This window comes from Lepisosteus platostomus, chromosome 10 (assembly GCF_059453375.1).
Source record: "Lepisosteus platostomus isolate fLepPlt1 chromosome 10, fLepPlt1.hap1, whole genome shotgun sequence".
Classification (NCBI taxonomy): domain Eukaryota; kingdom Metazoa; phylum Chordata; class Actinopteri; order Semionotiformes; family Lepisosteidae; genus Lepisosteus; species Lepisosteus platostomus.
In genome coordinates, this window is record NC_142620.1 from 23,162,750 (window position 1) to 23,181,254 (window position 18,505).

Sequence of the window (18,505 nt, forward strand, 5' to 3'; positions counted from 1 at the left end):
TTCCCGCAGTTCTACAGAATCAAGTCGAATCCGGTGGGTTTCCTTCACAACTTTTATTGACTAATAAATAGGATAATGGTCTTTACATTTATACTTTCTTCCAGAACAATTTGTTTTGCAAGTCACTGCTTATGATTAGCTCAGATGAGAAATATCAGCAGATATAAGGTCATAATTTTGGGGGGTATATTTTGGTTTTAAACTTTCCCAGATACGACTATACAGTACGATGACAGCTTTTTGCACAGTAATGAGGAGTACGTTTTCGCGCTGGAACTGGCAAATTCAAAAAGATATAAACCAATATAATTAAGGATGATCAAAGTGTAAACGAGAGCAACGAGAGACAGATCGACTCTGGGACTTTAGCATTTGAGGCTTCGCTGCCGTGAATGTGTTGAAAACTCTTCAGAAAGCAAAGCGTTAACCCTCCACTGCAATGAGCGCATTCCCACGAGAATGCAAACCTGAACTCCGCTTTCAGGCTCGCCGTTACCGCGGTGGAATCAGGGAACATCAGCAACAGAAAAAAACCAACACTGGTGGGCTACTGTACACCAAGGTGAGATCACTCCCTTGTTGCCTGAGAGGACAAAGAAAAACATGCAAGTACTGTCGAGCAGCTCGCCCCTGCTCGACGAAAAAGAGGCAGTAACCGAGTAGCTACCGGACGGAAACTCCTAAAGCCTGTGCTGTTTTTCAAGGCGGATCAACTAACTGCAGTTATAATACAGAGCAATAGAGATCAATTGCTGGGTAAAATCACGTGCCCGCGCATGTCACCCACGGTTACGAGAGAAAGTTGCAGTTGAGGATGTAGCGGGGAAGAGAGGAATGTATCATATGGACCTAACAGTACATCTGAAAACATCTATCAGTGAGTTACAAGAAACATGCTTTGTATGTGTATTTTGTACTACGGGACTTAAAGTGACAATAATAAGACAATAAAGTGTTTGGGCTGCTTTGCTAGGAAGAAACGTGACACTGGATTCCGAATGCAACAATTAACCTTGATTTGGAAATTAAGAGGATTAAATCATATTCTGGAATAAAGAGGACTGTGTTCTCGGGAACATTGTTAAAACAATTTTATGGTTTGTTGCAAGCAAACATATATACTGGTGCACAAAGATAATAATAGGTGACACCAAATGTGACTTTTTTTTTGTTTTGTTTATAAAAGTCAGTCGTTTTATCAGGTCGATATATTACCAAAAATAGAGTTTCAAGAGCATCCCCGTGATAAGGGAAAGGTGTGAGCACTGTAAGGAAAGACACATAAGTCAGAATTGTGCTGCGTGCGTTACAAAGGATGAACGCGACGATTGATACAGTTAGATAATTATTATCACCGTTTGGGCTGTATTTGCTCCGGTACACGGAATTCACACGCGACACTGCAGGAACCCTTACCAAACGATATTAATTCATCACCTGCGAGAGCACATGCGATCTCCGTAAGGTTTCTGCTGCCGGTACTTCCACTCCAGCGATTTGAAATGAGGACCGCATTCGAATCCCCGGCTGTCTGAGGCGCACACTTCAGTTTTCAGCTGGTTTTCTTCCTTTCGAAGTAACATATACGGAAGAAAAACTGAAACAAGTAAAAAAGACGTCCGATTACAATGGATTTGCAAAATAACTGGACTGCATCAAAAAAGACTGTGATGGCAAAAATCTTTAAAGTTCGCAAGAGGAGAGAGATGTTGTTCCTCCAAGTGTGTTTCATCTGCAGCATACTGTTTGTGGCGTGGTGCATGTCAACATTGCTGTCAAAAACAGGTAAGTTTAATTCTTCCCTACTAAGAAGGTGTACCGCACTATTGTGAACACCAGTTATTTGGTGTCATGTGACATATGTGAATTCTGCAGTGTGAGTGCGCAGTCACCATACATACAAGAACCTACACATGAACTGCTTTTTTCTGTAGGATCTAATGTATTCTTTTTCCTTTTAGATATTCCCAACGAACAGTTTACACTAGGGGTTCCATCGGCAGATGGGGTGCTTTGAGGGACTATTCAGAATAAGATCAAAATTATTTATTGCAAGATAACTTGAACAACCATCACCATTGTTATGCGCGGTTCAATTAGACGCAGACAGGAGGCTCTTTAATTAAAACTGCTGTCTCAATAAGAAGCTGTAATATGAAAACACGTTTTAGTTTTGTACGAGTAGTGTGTCCAGCTTGTTCCCTTGACTCATCCCTAGACTATATGAAGACGGCCAGGACGGAGATACTGTAACCTGTTTAGAAGATTTGGCCTTGACTTCTCCTTAGTCACAGGTTAGAGGAGGGTGTGTGCCCCTTGGTGTATCGTGATAGGGTACATACTGCATGCCGCAGTACGGGAGCACAACACGCTGGGTTTGAATGACTGCATATGCATAGTAACTCGTACGGTGCGTGCAGGGCATCTCGCGTCTAACGCAAGCTAGTGTTTGCCCTGCTCCGTATAAGGGGTTTGCGAATGAGACAGTGTCATGTGAATGCTGATGTGACTTGAAAACAGTTGATTAAAGACCTTTTAAACGACGGAATAGCAGTATCTGTAGATTCAGAAGCTCTCATGCAGCAACAGTGCCATCCTACTGTACATACTTGGGTAACAAACAGGGTGATCACAGAAGATACCGTGAATGGTATTATGATTACTGATGCATCCACTTTAGGTACTAAAATGGAAATAGGGGTCACTGTTTTTTACTAGCAATATTTAATAGCAACTTCTTGCTGACCTTTTAAACTTGCACTAGTTTCACCTGATTTTATCTAATGGTGGATTTGTTGTGGTGACTGAATTTACCAATGTGTCGCAAAGTGCATTTTACACGATGGGCTGCACCGTATTTGGTGTATATCGTGTACTGTGAATAAGCGCGCGAAATAACTGGCCATCTCATAATATTAGAAACTACCTTATGAAATACCTCTTTATGCTTCCTATATACTGTATACAGTACTGTATATGTTATATACAGTAACCCCTTCTATGCATACGTGGTGTAAATGCTGAAGTACAGTATTAAGAACAGCACATTATAATCACATCACACGACGTTTCTTTATAGGTCACCTCAAGAATAAACGAGCAGGATTGGCAACTAAATGTTTTGATTATTTTTTTTAATATATGAAGTTAGCAAAAAAATACAGTCGAAGTGCCTTTTAGAATATATATCAATGTATGTTGAAGACATTATATAATTATTATTTGACAGTTTGTCATTTTACAAATGATTTAGTATATTTCCCAAGAGAGAATCAACCAGTATTTTTTTTAAACCACAAAAACAAATCGAATGTCATGATCCGCTTGATATGAGAGTTCTATGGGCACATAGAACATAATGACAATAAGAAGGTGACAAATGGGAGGCAGTCATTCAGCCCATCTAGATAGTTTAGTTGCTAGCCGCTAAGTGATCCAAAAATCTCATCCAGGTATTAACTAAAAAGAAATCCAGGGTTTCGGGTTGGGTAATTGTTCCATACTGTGACAACCCTTTATGTAAAATGCCTCCTGTTCTCAGTTTTAAGTGCCCTTCCATATGTTGTAGTTATGTCTCATATCCTATGGTTTGTGCTTCACTGTGGATTCTGAAAAAGTCCTCTGTGTTGACTTTGTCAGTGCCATTGAAAATTCAGAATACTTGAATCAGGTTTCCTCAAAGTCTTCTCTGTTCAGGATTAAAAACGTTTAGTTTTGCTGGCTCTTCTCTTGACTGATTGCAGTGTAGCAGTATGTTTTTCTACAAAGTGGTGATTGGAATTATTTTAAATTAGGTCTTACTAGTGCCTTGTGGAATTTTAACATTCCCATCCCTTGATATATGCAGGAACATAAAAACATAATTGGTGCTATGAACACAGTTTGTGAAACAGCTATTAATGCTGTAATAATACATATAAATTGTAACGTCAACAAAGTTTTAGGTTAAATTTCTTTCTCAATGTGAAGTATGAACAAAGGTAGACCCCCCCCCCATTAAAATTCCCACTAATAACCCTGTAAGAGTGATATGAAAAGCACATAGTTATACCTTTAAGACTAGATACAGGTCCGATGAGCCTTAAGGCAACTGGGTCACAAAAAAAAATGTTTGGTTATCTGCTGAACATTGAAAGGGAGCTGATGTAGAATCCAGCAGGAAACAAGGCACTGGATAGCTAACATTGACAGTGTGATCATGCCGGTCAGGAGAGTCATAACACATCTTTCTTGCCTGTTTTTAGAAGCTAACATCCCTGAGGAAGGGAATATGGGATCTGAACTCAATCAATTAGCAGCAAATAGAATATCTGCAGAAATACACAGGAACCAGCAGATCACATCCCCACAGCAGGGCGTACAGTGAGAAAGCAGTGAGACCCATGTGTGTCTCATCCTGGTCTCTTGTGACTGCAGCATTACCGCCTTTTAACCTTTTTAGTCATCCAATTTGCGAAGTTTGTCAAGCTTAAGCCTGGTCATTACTGAGATGGAAGATCATCAAGGAAGAATAGGATCCTGCTATAAGGCTGGAGCCGTGGAACTGTAAGTTTTAGTGGAACCATAGGCGACACATTTCCCTCTGCATCAGAAGTTTGGAACCAGTACCCTCATGTGGTGACAGAGGACACTGAGCTGAAGTAGGTGCCATCCTTCTGTTGAGACATTTAATCAAGATCCTTACTTGGTCGTTAAAGATCCCGGGGCACTTTTTTGAGAGAGCAGAAGTGTTAACCCCAGTGTCTAGGTTGAATCCCACTTTAGACTTGTAGAATCTGGCCTTTAAATTCAGTTAGAATTACTCACTTAACTACCTGCAAAGTCCTGGAGCAACTGGCTTACAAACATTTCCATGTGTAATTAAGGTGGATGAAGTGGATCCACTCCTATATATAAGGCTCTCTGTGTTGAAAGTACTATATACATTAAAGGAATTATTATCCTATCATGATGTCAGTAATCATCTTTGAAAATGTCCTAATAACCAACCCCACTGAGGTTGTACTGTACAGTATATGGTATCCAAAGCCCAAATACTTTGGAGGTGTCCAAATAAAGTCCAAACTTTAAATATTGCTGGCCTTGGATTGAAATGGGCATTGTGTCCTGGATATAATTGTTTGTTATGTTATATTTGTTGAGGCAAGCCCAGTTGCCTGCTATCCTACACAGTGCTTTATGCTTTATGTAAGTTTGCTGGTGTCTAGCATAAGCGAAGGGGTAGAATTCTGTTATATTTGCTTTTAAACAGGTGTTTTGTCATACTTGGGTGTCTCTTTTTCTTATGTGAACGGATTCAATGACTAATCCAAACATTGTCTCTAGAGCTCTTCTGTGACCTAATACATTAAGGTATGTACCAGTGTGGTCTATTTAAATTGTTTTACATACTCATTACTCTAGATTTTCTTTTTTGGTTCTGTTTGTTTTTAAAATATCTGGTTTATCCAGCTGTAACCAACTGTGGGAAACATCTTATCTGTTTTTAACTGGTTCACTGTGATTAGGGTAGTACTGAAAGCTTTGAAGCTTACTTTCACATTTCAAATGCTCTTTGCATACAGCATCTCTGAGAGTACAGTATGCAGGACAAAAACTTGTTTTAGTTCTGAACAGTGTCCATTTTTGAGTTCGGTAATTTAATAGTATTGTGATAATTTGTCTTTGAACAAATGCTTTTTTGTCTAGCGGCTAATGGTGATTTGTAGTAAGATCTCAGTTTTGCGTCTTGTCCGAAGGGCAGGGATCAATGAGATAGTTGCTTGTTCTGGGTGATGTACTGGTCTGGTCATTACAGGACATCATCAAATCTCACCTGTTTGGCAGCAAAACAGGGCAGAAGAGTCAGATGTTTTAAAGGAAGCTGAAATAGAAGAACAGGAATGGAAACATAGGTCTAGAAAGAGTTTAATTAAAGACAATTTAAGAAAATAAGTTTGAACCGAGCATGTTATAAAAGTGACCTCACCCCCTTGGAATCTATCCTGAAACTTGGTCTTCTGGTGTGGCAGAATTAGCTGTTGTCTGGAGCAGTGGTGTTAAACGCATGTGCTGTGGCAAGCCAGATTGGTTTTAAAATGACTTCAAATGGGTCAGACATACTGTATCATAAATTATCAAAATACTAGGAACATTCATTACATAGTAATGTGTGTACAGTGTTGTGTGTTTAGTGTTTATTGTACAGCCATAGATCACCTTTTACAATTTGCCATATTTTTGAGACCTCAGGTCTAGAGAGTGGCGCTGTGCCTGCGGGGCACAGCGGAGTTGGACTTGTTGTAGTAATATTATGACTTGTGTTACCAGGCTGCATGATGGCAGTTTGGATACAACCCCCTAGAAAAACCCATTTATTGGCCAAGATGAGGGTTGGAAGGTGAGAGTGGCATTTTTTGATAAATTGTGGTTTGTATGTGCCATACACATGAGAGGATTTTCCATTGTTATCACCTGGTAAGGAGAAGATACACTGCATGCAAGAAATTAACCCATTTGTCCTGTATTCTCTGAACTAGTGATATACATAATGAACACATGTCAAGTGCTTGGCAAATCAACAGGGAAACAACACTGAATAGTACGTATCAGCAAAAAGTTATCAGGCAGCACTGGAAGGTGACATCCAGTACTTAAAGAGAGTAAAGAGGAACAGTCGTAAACGTGGCTGATGTTGCCTACATTTCCTGATGTTTACAGAATAACTGAATATCTTGTATTATCTTATTACCTCCAAGAAAACTCTGCTGGTGCATAAAAATATTGTAATTTATGGCTATTGAATCAAGATATTAAAGTGTAGAAAAACAAATGAATGTTTAGACATTACATTGTTGGTTTTCATTGTGCATTTCTTAAATTATTTCACTAAGTTAAGAACAAATTCTGAAGTTGGCACAACAAAGCATTAACAAATTAAAAGAGTGTCTTTCATATGTTATGGTCAAAAGAACATTTAGTCTGCAACGTACTCAAACATCTATTTCAGTATATTACTAGTCTTAGTTGGACTGAAAATAAATTGAATGTATCCACCCAAATGTGCATTGTATTGTTTTTGCATACTACAGTACATGAAGGGCAGTCAACATCCTAGCAACATGGCTATTTTCTGACAGGTAACAATACCACTCCAGTAATGTATTATTGTCTGAAGCAAAATTGAATATTACCCTTAAATATGAGAGTTTTGTTTTAAATATACAAATCCCTTTCCATCAATGCAAATCAAAGATTAATTCAACTTTTATTTCTTAAATAGACATTAATTAATCTATTAGGTATATTTGTTTACCACTTTTATGTCCCTTTGATCGGTTTATTACAGTTAACTATTCATAAAACACATTTTGCAATGCACGTTTTCCAGGGAATCTCAATGTTTGTTCTGTATTCATAGATTTTTATACTGATATAAAACATGTTTAATCTCTTGTGTCATTTAAGCATAGCTTGAATAATACATATAAATTGGTAATATTTTATCCCCCCTTCATTAGTACATATATAAACCATATATATAACCAGATGCAGCCAGCTAGAATGCGCAAGGTGTCAGTACGCGCTGCGGTATCCAGGACAGCACTTTGTCATGGTGATTAATCTGATGCAGGACTCCATTACTTTGTAAAACTGCCAGGTGGCCCAGTGAATCCTTAAAGTACCACACCTGTGTGTGGTTTTCAGACAAATCAGTGCAGTATTAATATTTATTAACAGTTATTTCAAAATAGGTGAGAAATAACTCGCAGTTGCTTACAAATGTCCAGAGACTTCAATATACAGTAATATTATACAAACTGATAATTTAAACCAGCAAAATAGTGCTCTGGAAATAAAATAATATGATAAGAAATGGTGAATGCAAACGTATACAAAATTACTGAGAAACAGCAAAAATAGTATATTATAAATCAAAAACATTTTGTCATAAATGGTGGTGTAAAGTGTGGTCTGTGCTCCTTAAAGAGAATCTCTGGTGCTCTGTTACTGAAAAACCCACAATGGCAGAGCGTAGACAATAACTGAACAGACTTTAATATTTTCTTAAAGTTGTCTATTTTCTTACATTTCTGTACTGTTTGCTTAATAACATCAGGGAGCATTTTAGATCCAGACACTTTTCTTTCAGGACAATGATATAAAACGCACATCAGAAATGTCTAGTGTTAAAGCAGGGGAAATAAACTGGGTGAAAACACCAGCAGACTTGCTCGATTTAAATCCATTAGAGATGGTCTGTTGCTCTCTCAAAGACTACATTCAAAGGATAGCGAAACTGACCACAAAGCAAGAGCTCATCAAAGTAATCAGAAAGCTCCATGACAAGAGCTGACCAAACAAATGTGCAATAATCATATTAACAGACCTTTTCATGTTCTTCCAAATATTGTAGAATGCTGGGGGGAGGGGGGATTTGGGAATGTTTAAGGTTAGAAGATGTTGTAATGTATTTTTTCTGTTTTAAATTATCAGTTTATATAATGTTACTATACATTGAAGCCTCTGGATGTGTGTATGCAACTGTGAGTTAATTCCCAGCTACAGGCTTTTTCACCTGTACTTGTGTCCTATTTCATCACATTAGAACATCAGGAAAACAGAATCCCAGTGTTATCTCATGTCTGTCATGTTTTAGTTTCAGTTTTGTCAAATTAAATGTTAAAATTAGAGACAACTCTTTATCAGTGCTCATCTTTATTTGCAAATGGTAATATTAGAATTTAGTTACTTTGATGAGTTCTATAAAATTAAAAAATATACAGCTTCAATGTACGTACATCACATTTTTAAATGATAGCTATATATTTTATATCTTTATATAACACAAAATACATGTATTCAAGAAATATGATTATTAGACTAAAAATAAACAGTTTAAATGAAGCTACTGTTTCACAGCAATTATTACTACTTCATCTAATGCAACACAAGCATCACCTATTGATCTTCTAGAGCTTATGGCTAATGTGAGTTTTGATGTGCAATCTAAATGGCAGCATTTGTCATCATTTGCCAAACCGCTTTATACCATTTGATGTATGACGGGGACGGGGACAGTGACACTATACTGTAAACAGGTGCCGTCCTTCGGATGAGACATAAAACCGAGGTCCTGACTCTCTGTGGTCATTAAACCCCGGCATCCTGGCCAAATTTCCCTTTGGCCCTTACCAATCATGGCCTCCTAATAATCCCCATCTATAAATTGGCTTCATTACTCTGCTCTCCACTGATAGCTGATGTGTGGTGAGCGTTCTGGCACACTATGGCTGCTGTTGCATCATCCAGGTGGATGCTAAACATTGGTGGTGGTGGAGGGGAGTCCCCGTTACATGTAAAGCGCTTTGAGTGGAGTGTCCAGAAAAGTGCTATATAAGTGTAAACAATTATTATTATTATTATGTCGCAGGAAGCCGGAGCCTCCCTGGCAAGCAACGAGCGCAAGGCAGAGTACACCCTGAATGGGGCGCCAGTCCATCGCAGGGCAATTGCAAGCCAATCATACATGGAGACAATTTGGAGGCTATGGTAAAGTCTGAGGCGGGAAATTTGGCCCGGACACAAGGATAACTCCCTACTCTCATCGAGAAAGTGTCCGGTGATCTTTAATGATCACTGAGAGTCAGGACTTCGGTTTAACATCTGACAGCATTTGTATTATATACAAACATATCAGATTGCTTTGTACTGTATATAAAATTGATATTGGTAGTAGGATATCAATAAATATAGAGCTAGTAGAGGATAATTATCCATTAAAATGACATTAAATGAATATGTTCCCTATCCATGTTTATCTGTTATATACAGAACACTGCCTATAGAAAGTACACCCTCTTGATTTTGTTGTTTCACTTCCTCAGAGTTTCATGCATTCAAGTGAAGTTTTTTCCACTTATCTACGCACTATACTCCACACTTTTAAAGGGATTTTTTTTCTCCTGGGTGAAAAAAATTATACATTTAAAAGACAAACTGATAAATCAGAATTAGATAAGTCTCCACTCCCCTTAGTTAATACTCGGTAGAAACACCTTTGGTTACAATTGTGAGTCTATTGGGATAGGGTGTACCAACTCTGTCAAGTTCCTTTGGGATCATGAACGGACAGCATTCCACAGATGTTTGATTGGATTAAGGTTGGGGCTGACTGGGCCACTCATGATCTTGTACCATTTTGTTCCTTAGTCAATCCAGTGTAGTTTTGGATGTGTGCTTTGGATTGGATGATTGCACTATGCAGCAGAGAGAACCTACATTTAGAATTTAATGCAGGTAGAGACCAAATTACTTGTTTTTGAAGGAGATTTTTTACACCTGAGGTAAATTAGGTTTGCTACTACAAGGGGGATGGTAAACTTTTTCAGCCAATCCTTTTCAGTTTTTATTTTGGATTTCTAAACAAGTATGTTTTAGAATATTTTAATTCACTTGGAAGTTGTAGAACAGGATTGTCAATGAATTTTAAAAAAAGCTGTTTAATTCCTGGCTATAGGAAAACAGATTGTAAACATCTGAAAAGGGTTTACGATATTCTATAGGCAATGTAATTTCTTTCTATCCCAAAATACTTTTCCTTGGTATTATGCTGGGGCGTGTCCAGTGTGGAGGCGGAGCCCTGGAGGAAGGGCAGCGTCTCGCCTTTGTAGCTGTCCTGGCTATTTGAGGATGAGCCACAGCTGTGCAGGTCCTATAAAGGCACACAGGACACCCCCTGAAGGGACGAGCAGGGCACCCCCGGAAGGGGAAGTTTTTACACCAGCAGTCCCGGAAGGGATTGCACCCGCGTAAGGCGTTCTTTTCTTTCTGCCTGTCCCGTCTCGTATTCTCACTAGGGCAGGCACACCTTTTTCACACACTAAGTTTTTGTTTTGTTTTTGCCTTATGCGCCCTGCTCTACCAGACTGGACTTACACTATCAATTGAGGTCCACTGTGTTAGCGGTTCTTCTTTTTCCCAGGCTGTACCCCATTAATTAGGGTAAGCCCAGCCTGGAGGTTGCGATGCACGGTGGTACACCTTTCCTTTTGCCTTTTTGTTGCTTTTTCACCCCTTTTTGTGTTATTTTTGGTTCCTCATTTAGGAGCGTTGACTTTTTACCAGTGCTCGCCGCGGCTCCTCCCAGTGCCGCATTGTTATACCTTTTTTTTCTGCTCTTTCATGCAGCGGTCTTTCTGTCTTTCTTTGGAAGGATGTCAAAGAAAATGAAATGTTCAAGTAAATATCTAATAGTATTACACCTATGAAGAAAACTAAAAGACCAAAAATACCTAACAGATCTCAGGGGTATTTTGCTGGTCTGTTCTCTTGCCTTAGTTCTGTTAGTACCATCTTTCCCACACACTAGCATGAGTTTGTGAGCATCACCTGGTTTCATTATCCTTTAATGTTTACATCCTCTTAGACATTCCTTAAATTTGGTACCCTTGACTGAATATTTTTTATGCGTTATACTCATCTCCTTGGAAGGTGTTTGGTGTTGACATTCGTTACCGTTGACATTGTAAATGACTTGAAGATGGAACCACGTGGTAATGTGTCCCAAGTGTTAGGTTAGTGGTGCACATTGTTGCTCTGAGCATGCAGTACAGGTATTTGACACTTGCTAAGCAGAGAGAATATATGAATAGGCCCTGAGAATTTAATTGTCCTTCTTCATAGCATAGTAATCTGATGGTTTGATTTTGCTGCAACTATTAGAAATTGGAATTCAGGGAGTACCTTTGACTGATAGAAAATAATCAGAACAAACAGCGACACACACGGATGCAAATTTATTAAGGCATGAATAAAACATGCTAAATTATCCAGTACAATAATTTATTTATATATATGAATTAATCTGCCCTAAAACAAATGGCTGATCAGTCTCTCAGGAATTACAAAACATACTAATAACTGTTAAGTTCACCCCTGCTGGTGAGCAGTGGGGTGAGCTGCCTTTGATGCGGCAGCCAGTTCTTGAGTGTCAGCCCTTCAACTGGTTGCCGAGGAAACCACTTAACTGGATACTTGGAACACCTAGAGATGGTTTACAACCATGGTCATTCCAGATGTTTCTCAAGATAAATACTCTACATGACAGAGCTCAGGGATTTGACATAGTGTTTTGTCTCTGAGCCCTTCGAACATTGGCCTTGCCCCTCTTATCCTTTTCCCTGTGTTCCTCTAGCTTTTCCCTTACCTGTTCTTCTTTGAATTACTGACCTCTGCTTTTCTGTCTCTCAGATCACCCGTCAGCTTTGTTCTTCTGCAATGTGTATCTTGGTTTAGATTCTGACTTGCTCTGACCTTTTCTCCTGGACTTCTCCTTTAAGCTTTGGGCTGTGCTTAGCTTGCTCTCACCAGCTATGATCCCCCATCTGCTTGATCACAATCTCGGACTGTGCTCTTACCTTGGGTTCCAAGCCTGCCACAGCACTGCAACACTTCCATGTGTCCCAAGCTGGCTGCAGCACCACGATGCCTGTGTGCTTAGCACAGTGTCCTCCTTGGCTTGCTCTGCATGTGTGCAGAGATCTGTGCAATTTACTGCATGCTGCCTGTGAGTTTCTTTGACTCAGCTGCCTCTTGCCCTGCACTTAGGTTCTCTCCAGACCTCAAGATGGACTGCTAGTTCCATTTGAGTTGTTTGCTATTGCAAGTAACTGTTAAAGTAAATTTACCTTATAAGTCAAACTAATAAAACAAGTAAGTATCCAATGTCTTTCCTCAGCTTATCTTATCAGTCATGCTTTGGAACTGCAACTTCATTCTTGAGTGTTATAATGTAATATTTGAATGTGTTTTCATTCGATTAAAGAATTTTTGGTCAGGCGCTATTCTCAGTCTTGTTGGTGTCAACCAACGTCCTACTGTTTTACTTGGGAGATCAGGTGAAATTACAGTTGGGAGATCATCACAAAACTTCTCTAGTTGCAGAAAGAATTAGGCAGAATTTTGTCTTTGGTCAAGATGTGAGAGTTTCATGGAGTCCCATATCACCATGATCTTATTTTCAGTTCAAGCCAAGAGAGAAAAATGGTAATAAATCTTTCTGAATAATAAACACATTCCTAGCCTTGCTACTACAGTCACAATCTATAATCCCAACTATTGCTTAGTATTTTTGTAGAACATGTACTCATTGTTATAGCCACTTAATCTTTCAGCATGCTAATGTTCCTTTCTACATAACAAAGATTACCCAGAAAGTTTTGCTTGAATTTACAGTATAACAATTTATCAGCATCACTGCTAATTAATGCTTCTGATCTGGCAGTTGTTTTACATATTAAATGGAAGAACATCCCCAGGTTGTATCTGTACCCTGCCATAGTTGGGCCAATGCTGGACACCCCAGAAGTGAATTATTAACACAAGTCTTATCTTGTGGCCTCTATCACATGAAACTAACAATTATGTGATGACACCAAAATTTAAATGTGAAATCTAGCTTTTCTTTTACCCAATGTTTATTGAGACTCATAGCTGCAAAGTGTTTTATTAAAAATTATGTGTTATGTTTTTTTAATGTACTTATATTTCTTAATTGTCGTATTAGGATAAATGTAAAAGATTAGGCCTATACTTGATATTCCATCTACACAGTATGACATTTCCATTTTTACCAGTACTATTTTAATAATGTAATAATTTACCAGGCTTTGGGATTATTTTGCAAAGCGACTGTTACTTTGCTTATTTTAAGATGTGAAACTATACAATGCATTTGAGTGCTTACCAATTCTTTTCCTCCTTTTAAAACTAAATAAATCTCAGGCTCAATGCATTAGGACATGTATCTTTCCCACTGTGACTAAATTAAGCAATTTGAGGCAGCATTTGATTTTTTACAGTTACTGTGCTTACAAAATAAACAACCAGTAAATCAACAGTTATCGCTTTAAATTTACCATTGGTCACAGAAAGAAATTAGCAAACGTCACCGCTGGGTTAATAAAAGCAATTAACTTTAGAAGTGAGCATTTTGATGTGATATTTTGAGTGAGGCAAAAATATAAAAGTTGAAAAGTTTAATTAATCTTTTTTTTTTTATCTTTTTTTGCTTTTCATGAAGTAACAAAAGGTCGGTCTGATTTTGTTCGGATGACTTTTAAATTTTGTTAAGGATAATGTAGAGGAGGAATTTTGACCAGATATATCAACTATACCAGAAACTCAGTAAAAGCAGTCTCGCTTTACTTTTGTGTTGGCTAGTTTTGTTAGAATTATGTTAGTTAACTATCCAGTGCTGGGTATACTGTACTCCTAATACTATTTTGACAGTTAATTTTCAGTTATAACATACACTTGTTTCAACAGACTATTAGGGGAGAAGGGGTGTTCCTTATGTCTAAATATGTTAAATCAGGAATGATGCATTTTCAACTCAAAATGTTTTATCAGCTCAAAAATACATTATAATGTATATGTGTGAGTGTATATATAGCATATATATTTTATCTTCTTATTTATAACAACCGCAATCAACACAATGAAATTTTTTGCTTTTGTATAATAGATATAAAGTACTGTACAAGCATACAGTATAAACAATATAGATGATACATTTAAGTATCATCAATAAAGTGTTTAATATAGGCACTAAAGCATGCAAACATACAAACACAGCTCATTGACCTACCCCTATAGGGCACCATTAATATTTCAGAATTTTAATCCTATGTAGTATTTATTTTTTGTATTATTATTTGTGCATATTATCATTATTGTGGGGAGAGTTTGGCTTTTCTGATTTTACAGATAAAATTTCCATTTAGCAGATTTTGTCATTTAAACCAAAGTTTACTGTAGTTTTCTCTGGTGCCTCTTCTTTAGGGCTTGATGAAGGGGATAGAAGATCATGCATTCAGTTGCATACAAATATTGTTTCTACAGTATATTGTTAAGAATCTAGATACCATGGGTAACACCTGGCTATTGACAACATTTCCAACTTCAAAGCAAGGGGTGTTTGTAGAGATGTAGTGGTCCCAGATTCAATGATCAAAGCAATCATAAAGTTTACCTTGGTTTACCTTCAGTTCTGTCTAAATTCCTAAGTGCCAATTTCAGTCCAGGAAGACAGCATAAAACAGGTGGGTAAGAGACAGCAAGGGAACAGAGGAAGAGAAAAAGATGGCAAGAGCTCTTTGTCCAGATCATCCAGAAAAAAAAAGATTGAAGTTAAGAATTTAAACCTTGTTAAGAGGCCTTGCTATTCTGTTGCTGTTAGTAACTTTGATTTCCTGTGTCAAAAATCCCTCATTTAAAAATCGCCTCTCCTGGTTTGTGGGTTCATTTTTAGAATAAGGAAATAGGTTTCCATTCATTTTAATAGCATCTGGATTTGCAGGGAGAGAATACAACTGTGGGTTGTATTCTTTTTAGTTTAGAAGGCAGCTTATCTTTTCATTTGGCTTTTGATGGTGTTATAGAAGAGTCAAATACTTGGGGTTTTCTGGTTGGTTAGGCCTCTAGGACGTCTTATTTGTAAATGTATACATCGCGTAACCAGTGTGTTGTATGTTTGTCATGTGTAGTTTACTGTCTGTATTATCATTGTTAATAAACATTTGTTTAACCCAGTGTGCCTGAATGATTGTTCTTTTCACCAAAGCTGTGCCAGAGAAAAAGCATTCATATGCCTCTAATTATACCAAATGCTTGATTATATTCTGGCAAAACTATTAACAAACGGGGTTATGATTGTTTTAATTATTGATTAATCTGCTTGGTTATTTCTGATATTCACTATTTTAGTAACTTCCTATGTGTAAAAATATGTTCTCCTTAGAACATTTAAAAGTGCAAGGAAGGCATTTGGCCCGTCTTTGAAGTTTAGTTGATGCAAAGATAAAACTAGGATCCTTTCAGAAAGGCATTAGTCAGCTTTGACACATCTAGAACTGTTTGCGTTAGAACAGTTATTTTTTACAAGGGTTATCTGAATGTTTTTTACTTTGTTTAAAAGAACCAGAAATTTTCATGGATATAGTCTGATACAAAAGTCTCAGCCAAGAAAATGTATTAAATAATATTTGTACATAGCTCGCCTTTAAATGTGGTGTGAAATGGTACAGACCATGTCAGTATACATTTGCATACTCAATACAAAGATACATAGTATATGCAAAGAATGACTGTTGAACACATACAGTACCACAAGCATATATATGTCACTTCCTGCAACTGAGCCAAAGATTTTGGCCTTTAGTGTTGTAAGCAACTGGTAAACAGTCATTTAATTTCACCATGATGTGATCAAGCATATTAGTTTTAAAAATACCCATGTGTTTGAGGGATAAACAGGAAATGACAAAACTTATAACCCAAAAATAGTCCTTTTAGCAGTATTTTTTTAAATTTTATAAAGAAGGGAAAGAAATCTCAGAGCCATTGATCTGCTATTCTAATGTTTTTAAAAAAAAATAACAGCAACAGAAAAACGAAAAAATTTTCGTAATGCAATTTCTCTTTAAAGAGGATATAGTTTAAAATTACCTGGCCCCATAGCAAACAATGGTGCTCAAGAAATTGTTGATTCCACAAGACTCCTACTTTTAAACAGGAATCCATCTAAGTAGGAACAAGTTATAGGTTTATTCCATGCTGAAAAAAAGAAGAAAGAGAACACAACGTTTCGGCCGTGGAGCCTTCTTCAGGTGTGGTCCATCTAAGCAGTTACAGTGCCTTGCGAAAGTATTCGGCCCCCTTGAACTTTTCAACCTTTTGCCACATTTCAGGCTTCAAACATAAAGATATAAAATTTTTATTTTATGTGAAGAATCACCAACAAGTGGGACACAATTGTGAAGTGGAACGAAATCTATTGGATTTTTGAAACTTTTTTAACTAATAAAAAAAATGAAAAGTGGGGCGTGCAAAATTATTCGGCCCCCTTGCGTTAATACTTTGTAGAGCCACCTTTTGCTGCGATTACAGCTGCAAGTCGCTTGGGGTATGTCTCTATCAGTTTTGCACATCGAGAGACTGAAATTCTTGCCCATTCTTCCTTGCAAAACAGCTCGAGCTCAGTGAGGTTGGATGGAGAGCGTTTGTGAACAGCAGTTTTCAGCTCTTTCCACAGATTCTCGATTGGATTCAGGTCTGGACTTTGACTTGGCCATTCAAACACCTGGATACGTTTATTTGTGAACCATTCCTTTGTAGATTTTGCTGTATGTTTGGGATCATTGTCTTGTTGGAAGATAAATCTCTGTCCCAGTTTCAGGTCTTTTGCAGACTCCAACAGGTTTTCATCCAGAATGGTCCTGTATTTGGCTGCATCCATCTTCCCCTCAATTTTAACCATCTTCCCTGTCCCTGCTGAAGAAAAGCAGGCCCAAACCATGATGCTGCCACCACCATGTTTGACAGTGGGGATGGTGTGTTGAGGGTGATGAGCTGTGTTGCTTTTACGCCAAACATATCGTTTTGCATTGTGGCCAAAAAGTTCGATTTTGGTTTCATCTGACCAGAGCACCTTCTTCCACATGTTTGGGGTGTCTCCCAGGTGGCTTGTGGCAAACTTTAGACGAGATTTTTTATGGATATCTTTGAGAAATGGCTTTCTTCTTGCCACTCTTCCATAAAGGCCAGATTTGTGCAGTGTAAGACTGATTGTTGTCCTATGGACAGACTCTCCCACCTCAGCTGTAGTTCTCTGCAGTTCATCCAGAGTGATCATGGGCCTCTTGGCTGCATCTTTGATCAGTCTTCTCCTTGTCTGAGCTGAAAGTTTAGAGGGACGGCCAGGTCTTGGTAGATTTGCAGTGGTCTGATACTCCTTCCATTTCAAGATGATCGCTTGCACAGTGCTCCTTGGGATGTTTGAAGCTTGGGAAATCTTTTTGTATCCAAATCCGGCTTTAAACTTCTCCACAACAGTATTACGGACCTGCCTGGTGTGTTCCTTGGTCTTCATGATGCTCTCTGCGCTTTCAACAGAACCTTGAGACTATCACAGAGCAGGTGCATTTATACAGTGACTTGATTACACACAGGTGGATTCTATTTAGCACCATCAGTCATTTAGGACAACATTGGATCATTCAGAGATCCTCGCTGAACTTCTGGAGTGAGTTTGCTGCACTGAAAGTAAAGGGGCCGAATAATTTTGCACGCCCCACTTTTCATTTTTTTATTAGTTAAAAAAGTTTCAAAAATCCAATAGATTTCGTTCCACTTCACAATTGTGTCCCACTTGTTGGTGATTCTTCACATAAAATAAAAAATTTATATCTTTATGTTTGAAGCCTGAAATGTGGCAAAAGGTTGAAAAGTTCAAGGGGGCCGAATACTTTCGCAAGGCACTGTACCTACAGTATTGATCAGATCAGGGTTCCAGTCTGTAAGAAATATTTTTTTCAAGTAGTAGCATAAATCCAGAGGTCATTGATTAAAAATAATTTCACAATTTGGTATGCTTTTTTTAATTAAATGATAACTTTTTGTAAACTGGAAAATAATGGACTAGAATCTAAGCAGTACAGTAATTGAAACTAATGATTTTTTACAC

At 37.9% G+C, this 18,505-nt stretch overlaps 1 protein-coding gene across 2 annotated transcripts in view; it reads left to right on the plus strand.

Moving 5' to 3' along the window:
* Window positions 1-446: 446 nt before the first annotated feature.
* Window positions 447-18,505, plus strand: part of slc24a4b (solute carrier family 24 member 4b) — a 158,899-nt gene continuing 140,840 nt past the window's right edge. Inside the window, exon 1 of one of the 2 annotated variants that reach the window (XM_088648850.1) lies at window positions 447-1,785. In XM_088648850.1, the coding sequence (XP_088504976.1) occupies window positions 1,629-1,785 (157 nt within the window). In that variant the 5' untranslated portion in view covers window positions 447-1,628. The remainder of the gene's footprint in view (window positions 1,786-18,505) is intronic. The other variant, XM_088648849.1, reaches the window with a different exon arrangement.